At 45.6% G+C, this 11,764-nt stretch overlaps 1 protein-coding gene across 1 annotated transcript; it reads left to right on the forward strand.

The window, feature by feature from the left end:
- The first annotated feature begins 7,488 nt into the window (after window positions 1-7,488).
- LOC142840613 (major centromere autoantigen B-like) lies at window positions 7,489-9,928 on the forward strand. The gene is given in 1 exon segment (XM_075957128.1): window positions 7,489-9,928. A coding segment is annotated over 1 exon segment (1,767 nt). The 3' UTR covers window positions 9,256-9,928.
- The last annotated feature ends 1,836 nt before the right edge of the window (window positions 9,929-11,764 follow it).

Here is an 11,764-nt window from a genome sequence, read left to right on the forward strand (position 1 = left end):
TAAAGGAAATTCAAAAACTAGCAGGACAGGCTTCATATTCTGCATCTCCATGACTGATATTGAATCTCTGTTCCAAACTCCAAAGTCTTTCAATTTTGTTGAATGTAACATTCTTGTCTCTCTTAGGATGATTCTACACCTAGTCTGCAGCTCTCCTTGGCAGATAACCTACAGCTCTGGCTTCACCTCCACAGTTTCACAAATGGCGTCTCCCAGCCTCCATGCAGGGACTACGAGGCCTCAGTTGCTTTCTGTAAGCATAGAGGAAGACCCCACAGCCCCTGTCTTTGAACGACTTTTCTAAAGCTGACAAGTTCTGCTGCTTGATGGGACTGGGAGCTTCCCCATTGTTAAGTTACTGTTGCATCAGGTTGCTGTTGATTATGGTTTCCTTCACTGCTTAAGCTTGTCTTTAATTGCTTTCTACTACTTGTGTGCCTAGCTGGATGGGGTGTCGCTCTGAGGTCACACCACTCCTTTTATTCCATTTAGCATCAGGCATTTCCTGAAACTTTTTATCTCCTTGAGCACTGAACATAGCCAACTATACTTCCTAATGTTCCTCCAGAAATTTTGGACAAGTGCAGTTACAATCTTTGCTAAAGTATCACAGTTACGGTCTCTAGACCTTAGTAATATTCTTTCCCTTTGAATCTTCTTGAGCTGAGTCCACATTGCCCTATCAGCATAGTCCCTTAAGTCTCATTTCAAGTGTTCAACTGCTTTTCTATTCCAAAGTCCCAAAGTCTTCCATAGTCTTCAAACAACAGCACAGTTAGCCCTTTCACAATGATAGCACAGTCTAGGTATCACCTTCTATCTTAGCCACTGCTTTATCGCTATAAAGAAACATAATGGCCAAGGCAACTCTTACTAAGGAAAGCACTCAAATAGGGCTTCCTTACAGTTTCAGAGCTTTAGTCCATTGCCATCATGGCAGAGAACATGGAGGCAGGGAGGACAGTTATGGTGCTTAAGAAGTAGCTGAGAGCTACATCCTGATCTGCGGGCAGAGAGACAGAGAGATTGGGCCTGTCATGGACTTTTCAGAACCACAAAGACCACTAATCACACATTTCCTCTACCCAAGCCACACATCCTAATTCTTCTAATTCTTTCAAATAGTCCCACTACCTGGGGACTAAGTCTATTGAGGCCATTATTTTCAAATCACCACATCCTTACAATTATTACTAATGTTAAGGGGTGTGGTGGTTAGTGTTGAGTATCAAATTTTTCTTCCTTTAGCTGAGTGAAGTTAATATTCGTCCTTTGGTTTTCATGAATACTATTTTCTGTATAAGCTGTATCATAAAACACTTAGTCTTTTGATTTTGACATTTTATTTTCTAGAATGTATTTTAAGATTAATATATTTTATATAATATAGAAATATTTCTTTTCTTTTGATAGATTAATATTCAATTGCATAGATACATAACATTTTACTTATCTCTACAAGCTGCTGGCTGTGTGTTATTTACGTAGTATATTTTTCATGAATAGTTACTGCTGGAATGTTACAGCTAATACCTACCTGCCTACTGAGGTGTGGCCTCACGACTATTTACCTGGATGCGGAAGCATGTCTGGCCCATTCCTTACTCTCTCTGCTTGTCCCTGGGTCCTGCTTTGACTGTTTGGTTTGCTTTGGATCTGATCTTCGTCCATCGTTCAAGCATAACATCCTGACTTTGTAAGTCTAATGCTTAATAAACCCCAATTCTTAGTTCTGAGCTAGTGCGAGATTCCGTTTTTCTTAATCGTCCAATTATTTCAACCTTCTAGTGAGGCAATGTGGGTTTTAACTTCTCATTCTCCATGCTGGAGGTTGAGACCTCACACGGCACAGACAGATTTGCTTTTGACTGAAAGGTAATTTTTCTTTTTCTTTTTATAAAATACCCGTCACTAGGGAGTTAGCAGTGTGAGAGCTGGAGCAGGGATAGAAGTGCTTTTACCAGCCACTGAAAAATCTCTGGAATGACCTTTTGTCCCAGGGACACAGCATAAGGACGTGGGGGCCCACAGTCTTCCAAGCAGCGCAGGAACCTCCACAACAGCTGTGCACAACTTCTCGCATAGGGTTGGAGCCGTGTCACGGCCACCCTCGACCCGCAAGGAATGACGCGACCACCAGAGCTCTTCTCATTGCAGTTTATTCCAGGACCTTATTCACTCTCTCTCTCTCTTCCTCTCTTCCCCTCCCTCTCCGATGACCTCTCTCCTTTTTTCCTCTCTCCTCTCTCTCTCCGGGCAAACCCTCTCCCAGCCCTTAAGTAGGCATGGGCTGCCAACCCCAAACTGCCAGGTGGGCACTGCCCATAGGTTCACGCATATGCAGGCAGCTGATAATCATTGCGTGATCATAGCATAGGTCAGGCCTTAGCTATCTCAGGAGTTGATTATACATCTCCATCAGGTGTGACACCATGCAGCTCGCTACAGAGCTGCAATCCCCAGCAGAGTGGCAGGGCAGGCACCTAGGGCGAGCGACACTGTTTGTCAGCTGCCGAAAGCTCCCTGAATTTCTGTTCTCTGTGCCTGGAATCTGGGTTTTCTTAATTGATTTAACTACATCTAACCTCTTGAGTGACTCATTTTCCCCGAGTTTTTTTCTTTTTTAAGAAATATCAGGTCAGATTTTACCATAGGATCTGTCATGACACCATTGCATCGGTTCCAGTAGCTACTTGGAAACAATGCCATCTGCTGGTTAACAGGTAAAATGGCAGATTTCGTTTCTAATGTGCTTTTTGCCACTCTCCTTGCTACCATGATGGAAGACATCACACAAGGCTTCCATGAATATGGAGGTACCTCAATTTACTGGTTATTAGGTTTCAATTTTCTTCTCCATAAAATATCATTATGGAAGTATACGGCACTAATTGATAGGATTAATACCATGATAGGCAAAATTGACTCCATATCTAAGGGTACTAGAAACTTACCTGAAAGGGTCCAGGCTGTTGAATTTGAAGTTATCACATGTTTTGATAAGGTAACAGACAGAATATACCTCCAGGATGGCAACTTATGCAATATACAGGAGCAGTTCAAGGAGAAGACATTATCTTTGAAAGGAAACATTAATACCTTGTAATCACAGGTGCAGAATGGTGACCAGAAAATTAATACTGTAGCGAATCACTAGAAACATTTGCAGGTCAGGAAATTCAGGCTTTATGAGAGATAATGATAAAGAGATTTGAAATGATTGAGGAAATTATTGGAGCTGATGAACAGGGTGAGAAGGCACAAGGGTAGGATACAATGTCACCACTGGCTGTCAGAACTGGTTTACCCAAGATTTTAGTGACATCCCCTGTAATTTACTCTGACAAAGTGTCAACTTCTAAAGACTCAAAGGGAGACAAAGAAGGTAGATGGACACCCATAAGAACGAACGACCTAAAGAAAATTAAGCATGTTGTCGTTACTTATGGCTTGTGCTCTACATTTGTTAAAGAAATGATAAGAACTTGGGCTTCTAATGTCAGGGCTATGCCCCATAATTTCTCCCACTTAGCATCAGCAGTGTTAGAGGATGGACCTTCCTTGATGTTTGAAATTTATTTTAGAGAAGAATCCAAACATATGGAACAGCAAGAAAGAACAAAGGATGTGGAGGTTTCCCAGGATCAAATTCTTGGTGTAGGAGAGTACGCTGATACACAGGTCCAAGCTCTTTACAACAAAGAAGTATTGTCCCTATGCCATGAAGCAGCCTTGATTGCTTGGAATGGGATACCAGAACTAGGGAAAATTATCGAATCATATACCTGGTTAGGCAGGGACAGAGGGAACCCTATACTGACTTTTTGCAAAGATTAATTAAGGCTCTGCACATAGGAGTATCAGACCCAGAAGCTAGATAAATAATTCTTGAATCACTGGCTTTTAAAAATGTAAACTTAGAATGCAAAAACGTAACTGGGCCTTTAAGGTATAGATCAGCACCTATGGATGAATGGACTCAGCATATGATGAATTTTCAGACGTTTAGCTACAATGATGAATCTTGGGTATTAGAAGCGATTTACAAAGCAATGAGGGGACACCAAACTGCCAAATGTTATAATTGTAGTAAATTAGGACACCTGAAAGGGGATTGCAGGCAAGGAATTTCTAAGAATAACACTTCATCTGGGAATGGCAGGAATAGGAGACCTCAGCCTTCAGGTATATGTAGGAGGTGTGGTAAAGGAAAGCATTGGACCAATGAATGCAGATCAACAGCAGACAGACAAGGCAACCCGATACCATCGGGAAACTCTTTGAGGGGCCTCTCATAGGCCCCAAAGCCAAAAGTGGCCCAGTCATTCCCAGGAACTGGGGAGGACATGTCACACCAGGAAAATTAAAAACTCTAGAAGCTTCTGTGCAAGACCATAAGGTTCTAAATGATGGCTCAAATTTGAAGGATAAGTCAGAAATTCAAATAGGAAATAAAAAGTGCATCGTTTGGCAAACTTCTATAAATGATCAGAGACCAAAAAGCTGAGGGTATGTATAAATGGAATTGTGGTTGTTGGCTTGATAGACACAGGAGCGGATGTGAGTATCATCACTCCAGAATCTTGGAATCCAAATTGGCCCCTTCAAGAGGCAGATGGAACCATATCTCGAGTTAAATAAAGCACGAGATAGGTTGACTATATTGGGCCAGAAGGTCAAAGAGGAAAGCTAAGGCCATATGTAGCTGATATTGCCATAAATTTATGGGGCCATGACTTGCTACAGATTAACATTCCTGCAGCCCCAGGAACTCATAATTCTGGGAAGGATGTAATAAGGTACTATATACACAAAGGTCACCAGCCATTCAGGCTGTACAAGAACATAAAACTAAGAACCAAAGACACTCCACTTGGAGCTTGTCTTCTTTTTGGCAAAACCGGCCTTTGGTCAAGGATCTGCCCATACCTCAACTACTGACAAAATACGTAGTATCCGGAAATGGATAAGCAGAACTGTCAATCTTGCCAAGGCAGGGTAAGACAGTTTTGAAAAATTTCTTGCCTTTAAAAATACTCTGTCAGTTATTCTAGGCCTTAGCCAAAGTTGGTTTCTTCAGCGTTGTAAATGTGACTTTGGGTGATTGCCCAGGTAGCCAGTTGTCTCTGTGATTTGTTGCATGTTTTGGAAGTTGTCTGATCACACTTCCTAATTACTCAGGTAACATTATTTCCCTTCTTGGATCTTCAGTGGGGTTGAAGACTAGATAAATGTAGCTACTTTCCTCTCTTGACTTGGCCAAGGTATTTATTATACAAGACTTAAGCTAGTTAGAATAGGATATTTGTTCTTATTGTATATAATTTTATAGTAGGTTTAGAACTCTCTTATTTGAATAAAAGGGGGAGGTGCTGCAGGAAGGTTACAGCTAATACCTACCTGCCTACTGGGGCATGGCATCATGCACTATTTACCTGGATGTGGAAGCATGTCTGGCCCCTTCCTTGCTCTCTCTGATTGCCCCTAGGTCCCATTTTGGCTGCTCAGTTTGCTTTGGATCTGATCTTCATCCATCGTTCAAGCAGAACATCCTGACTTTGTAAGTCTAACCCTTAATAAACACCAATGTGTTTTCTTAGTTCTGAGCTAGTGTAAGATTCCTTTTTTGTTAAGTGTCCGATCATTTCCACCTTCAAATAGATATCCACAGATAGGGTTGTTTCACCTTCATGTTTCTTCCATTAATAAATTTCTGACTTTTATTGAGTGTTCAATGGTCTGGTGATGGTGGGCAGGACCTACTTCTAATTTCTTAATAGCCTCCATTTTAAGGGTTCCATGGTGTGTGTGTGTGTGTGTGTGTGTGTGTGTGTGTGTGTGTGTGTGTGTGTAAGGGATTCTGGATAGTAGGTGGATGCTATTAGCTTTCCTACCTCACTTCCACGAGGCACCCAAATATTACCAAGAATTCGTGATTATGTGTGAGAGAATTGCCTGCCTCTATCTCTTCAGTAGGGTAAGCAATACATAATGCTACTGCTAAAGGGTATGTACTCATGGACATAGGTGACAACTTATTACCAGAAATGAGCTTGACTCTTGCATTGCCCCAAATGGGATCTGTGACCTCCATTCCTATACACCTTTGGCTTGCCTTAAACTTCAGAGTGCTAGTCTGCCCGTTGAATGAGGTCTTGTAATATTTAAGATCTTTGAGAATCTGTCAATAGAGATGGGATTTGGACCTCCCATTCCAATGTCAAGCATATTTGTCTCAGAATGTCCTCCAAACCCCTCTCCTGGGTCAGTCTGGTCCCCTGATTGTATCAGGGAACATGAGAAAGAAACAGTCTAAGAATAAAACTTATTGGGCCCTAGGACAGCTAATGGGTAAACTATTTCCAATATAGGTTACTGTTTTTAACACCTAATATAAAAAAGTCTATAGTAAAAATAACTGCTGCAAAAAGTAAAAGATAGTCCCCTGACTGACAGGGAGCTACTGTCACGCTTTCCCTATCTGAGGCCTGAGCTGGACGACAAGAAGCAGATAGGGACAGCTAGGGCTGCATTCCAGGCACAGGTCCCATCAGCAAGACACATAACGACAACAACAAAATTATAGGTATATGAGACACTTGTCTTAAGCTCCTTTCTTTACAACTCTGAAACCTGGACAATGAAACGCTCTTCAGAGCAGAATGTGTTTGAGAAGGCATGTCTCAGGAAGAGTCTAGGTGTCACACTGAGAAATAGGCTGCGCAACAATGACATTAAGAAGCATCTTCCTGACCAGCCTGGTCTACAAGAGCTCGTTCTGAACTCATATTTTTGGTTGTGAGCCTAGCCTTTAACGGCTGAGCCATCTCTCCAGCTCGGGGGGTGCACCCACATACTGAGACAATGGGGATGTTCTATTGGGAACTCACCAAGGCCAGCTGGCCTGGGTCTGAAAAAGCCTGGGATAAAACCGGACTCGCTGAACATAGCGGACAATGAGGACTACTGAGAACTCAAGAACAATGGCAATGGGTTTTGGGTCCTACTGCACGTACTGGCTTTGTGGGAGCCTAGGCAGTTTGGATGCTCACCTTACTAGACCTGGATGGAGGTGGGTGGTCCTTGGACTTCCCACAGGGCAGGGAACCCTGATTGCTCTTCGGGCTGATGAGGGAGGGGGACTTGATAGGGGGAGGGGGAGGGAAATGGGAGATGGTGGCGGGGAAGAGACAGAAATCTTTAATAAATGAATAAATAAATAAACAAATAAATAAAATAAAATAAAAGAGCTAGTTCCAGGACAGGCTCCAAAACCACAGAGAAACCCTGTCTCGAAAAACAAACAAACAAACAAAAAACACAAAAAACAATAAAAAAAACCCCAAACATCTTCCTGGCTTGCCACCGCCAGCCGCTGCCCAGGGAGCCACTTTGTCTAGGGCGGGGCGCACAGAGAGGCCGCCAGGTGACCCTCTGCCGCGGGCCCGCCCCCCCTTCCCAGGGCTGCGATGACGGTGCCTGGCCGGTATGGGCCCCAAGCGGCAGCTGACATTCAAGGAGAAGTCGCGGATCATCCAGGAGGTGGAGGAGAACCCGGACCTAAGCAAGGGCGAGATCCCGCTGAGCTTCAACCTGCAGCCGCCCACGCTGAGCACCATCCTAAAGAACAAGCGCGCCATCCTGGCGTCGGAGAGCAAGTACGGAGTGGCCGCCACCTGCCGCAAGACCAACAAGCTGTCCCCGTAAGACAAGCTGGAGGGGCTCCTCATTGCTTGGTTCCAGCAGATCCGCGCCGCGGGCCTGCCGGTCAAGGGCATCATCCTGAGAGAGAAGACGCTACAGATAGCGGAGGAGCTGGGCATGGACGACTTCATGGCTTCCAAAGTCTGGCTGGATCTCTTCCGCAGGCGCCAAGGTGTAGTGGCCTGCAGCTGCCTGACCGGCTCCAAGGCGCAAAGCTCTGAGAGCAGCAGTGGGAGTGCACCAGGCTGGTGCCCGCGGGAGGAGCAGCCGCTGTCGGTGGCTGAGGGCTATGCCTCGCAGGACGTGTTCAGTGCCACCGAGACCAGCCTGTGGTAAGACTTTCTGTCCGACCAGGCCTCGGGGCTGTGGGGAGGTGATGGAATGGCTCGCCAGGCCACCCAGCGCCTTAGTGTTTTGCTGTGCACCAACGCTGATGGCAGCGCAAAGCTTCCCCCGCTGGTCGCAGGCAAGTCCGCCAAGCCCCATGCAGGCCAAGGTGGTCTGCCCTGTGACTACACTGCCAACTCTAAGGGTGGAGTCACTACCCAGGCCCTAGCTAAGTACTTGAAAGCGCTGGTCACCCGAATGACTGCAGAATCTCGTCGGGTCCTTTTGCTGGCTGGCCGTCTGGCTGCCCAGTCCTTGGACACCTTGGGCCTGCGGCATGTGCAGCTGGCCTTCTTCCCTCCCTGCACTGTGCATCCATTGGAGCGAGGAGTGGTGGAACAGGTGAAGGGCCACTACCGCCAGGCTACTTTTCTCAAGGCCATGGCAGCACTCGAGGGCCAGGATCCCTCAGGCCTGCAGCTCGGCCTGGTGGAGACCTTACACTTTGTGGCTGCAGCCTGGCAAGCGGTGGAGCTCTCGGACATAGCAACTTGCTTTCGGGAGGCCGGTTTTGGGGATGGCCTTAATGCCACTATCACCACTTCCTTCAAGAGTGAGGGAGTAGAAGAGGAGGAGGAAGATGAGGAGGAGGAAGAAGAAGAGGAGGGTGAAGGGGAAGAGGAGGAGGAAGAAGAGGAAGAAGAAGGGGAGGAGGAAGAAGGTGGGGAAGGACAGGAGGTGGGAGAGGAAGAGGAGGTGGAAGAGGAGGGTGAGGTTGATGACAGTGATGAAGAAGAGGAGGAGGAAGAAGAAGAAGAAAGCTCCTCTGAGGGTTTAGAGACTGAAGACCTGGCCCAGAGAGTAGTGGAGGCCAGTGGTGGCTTTGGGGGTTACAGTGTCCAGGAAGAGGCCCAGTGCCCCACCCTCCAATTTCTGGAAGGTGGGGAGGACTCGGACTCAGACAGTGATGAAGAGGAGGAAGATGAAGAGGAGGATGAGAAAGACGATGAAAACGAGGATGATGATGATGATGGCGATGAGGTCCCTGTACCCAGCTTTGGGGAGGCCATGGCCTACTTTGCCATAGTCAAATGGTACCTGACCTCCTTTCCCATCGATGACCGCGTGCAGAGCCACATCCTTCACTTGGATGATCTGGTCCACGTGACTAGGAAGAACCATGCCAGGCAGGCGGGAGTTCGGGGTCTTGGACATCAAAGCTGATCTGCGGGACATAGCTGCGCTCCAGCCCGGAAGGACAGCACCTGCCCAAGGCAGAGAACTCTGGGCAGCTGCTGGAGATGGCTGGAGGAGTTGCAGGGCCTTCAGGAATGCTTCGCCCGGCCCCGAGACAGGCCCAGGGGCTGAGGTCTGCCTCACTGCTATTGCCTCCTTCTCCGATTCCTCTTTCCTCCCCGTTAGTTCCTGGGCTCAGGGCACTGGTTGGGTGGGAAGCTGTCCGGTGCTACCACGCTATACCACCAGTGGGCTAGACCATAGCAGCAGCCAGGAACAGGTCCTGGAAGCTCTCGGCCAGAGAGTGCCTCTCCCCTTGCCACCCAAACAGGTCTTTGTTGGGGGGATCCGAAAGCCATTCTGGAAAGGGCTCCAGAGGAAGGTCCAGCCTAGGCTCCCACAAAACTAGCATCCCCCCGTCCTGCACCTCTAGGCTGCCTAAAGAAGCACAGTGTAACGCAGGGCAGCCTCCTGAGCCTGCCTCCTGCCTGCTTTCCACCTCCCTAAATCCCTTGCTCTGGCCCAGTCTTTGGCCCTTGGTTTTCTTTCCAGATTGGAGGTTTCCAAGAGGCCCTCTTGGGGAGTGACAGCAGGCACCTCCAATCTGGGCAGCTGCAGGCCTTGTGCCTCAACCTCTGCAGGCCCCCATCCTGGGCATAGGGGCCTGGAGCTGGCCCCAGAGTCCAGACGTCCAGGTGCTCCCTCCCAGTTTGAATTCAATAAATCTGTCTACTCCCCTTTTGTGGGAGTGAATGTTTTAACAGCCAAAAAAAAAAATATCTTCCTCTACAAAAGGAAGTAAACTACAGGATACAGCAACCACGTTTGGAATACTTTGGCTGGAATTACAGGCAACTGTGAGCTGCCTGACATGGGTGCAGGAAACTAAACTCTGTTCCCCTATAGGAGCAAAAAGCACTCTTAATTATTCTGAAGCCCTATCTGCAGCCCATGTCTGGTTTCAGAAGTTTTCTCTTTGAGATAAGGTCTTACTACACAGCCCATGCAGTACAGAACTTAACAAGCATACTACCTCTGCTTCACTAATTTACTTCAAAATGCTTTAAGGGGGGAGGGAAAGCTGAAGAAAAGGCTCAGTGGTTAAGAGCACTGACTATTTTTCCAGTGCTCCTGAGTTCAATTCCCTGGAAACCACATAAAAAATGTTAGAGAGATATAAAGATAGTAATTGTGTTACTAAAAAGTATTGATATGTATGAAGATTAAGTTAGATGGATGTTTATAGAATGGAAAAGAAAGTAAGAAATCTTATGCAAGTCATGAATAGCTGAGTTATTCAAAGCATGTAAGGGATAAGACTTCGAGAAGGTGTATATGGTATTAAAATTTCTAAGGCCAAAGATCTACATTACAATAATTGGCTGAAATGCGTGTCTAACCAATTTTATTTAGAAATTGTTAGCCATTAAAATATTATACAGTAATTAAAATTCCAGACTGGTGTGACTAATCTTGGAGTTCAAAAACCATTTTTTGGAGGCTTATATTAATATACTCAGAGATATGAAATAAAGAATATTTTCTTCTTGCCCTCTAAGGTCAATGAGGCTACAAGGGACTGCCAGCCATCTCTAGAAACACTCTGCAAAGGTAGAAAGTCACCTATTCTCTTGTTCAAGGAAGCCACAGAGACCCTAACCTGTGAATTCTAACCAGCATCCAGTCTACAAAGAAGAAGGTCAACACAGAGGAAAGATCTCCTCAGTGCTTCCGAGGCAAGGCATAGTCAAGCAAGGTCTTTGCCTTATCTTAGATGGATGGACAACTGGTGAAAAAAAAGCATAGAGGAACACGAGATTGAGATCCTTCATAAGCCTAAGAGGTTCCCAAGGATTAGATTCTCAAGTAGCCTTAACAGTACAAAAACAAAATTTTGGCTACCTACATGGTCTTAAACACACAGCAGGAAAGTGTATGCATGGTAAAAATGATCAGTATGCTTAACAGCTCAAGGGATTGCAGTCCCCAGACATAACCATATGAAATAGTATTTTGAAAACTCTTTCCCAACTCTTTCCTTCCCTGATATAGGAAAAAACCAGTTTACCTCAGCACTGCAGTGTCTAGCTATAGCTCATAAAGAAGTTTATCTTCTTAATCACTGAGGCCAAATCTAAATCTGTATTTACTAATGATGGAACACTGTCTCTTTCTGGAAGACTGTGTCTCCCAGCTGTCATGTGTCCTTCTTCACTCTAACCACCTATGTTAGAGGAGGCTGCTAGACACTCCAAGATTTTGGAAATTACTCAGAATACCCAAGTGATGTTTTTGGAATGCTGCTAGACATTCTCATAAAAATGACTTAATATGATTGAGTCTCATTTAAACTGTTGTTTAGATGCTGATTTTTAACAGATTTCTCTTACAAAGCTTCCAGGTACTTGTTCCTTAAACAGGAGGCTGATGCAATAAACAGCTTACAGAATGAATTAATCTCTCTCTCTTTCTCTCTCTCTCTCTCTCTCTCTCTCTC

The sequence above is a fragment of the Microtus pennsylvanicus genome, chromosome X (genome assembly GCF_037038515.1).
Source record: "Microtus pennsylvanicus isolate mMicPen1 chromosome X, mMicPen1.hap1, whole genome shotgun sequence".
Classification (NCBI taxonomy): Eukaryota; Metazoa; Chordata; class Mammalia; order Rodentia; family Cricetidae; genus Microtus; species Microtus pennsylvanicus.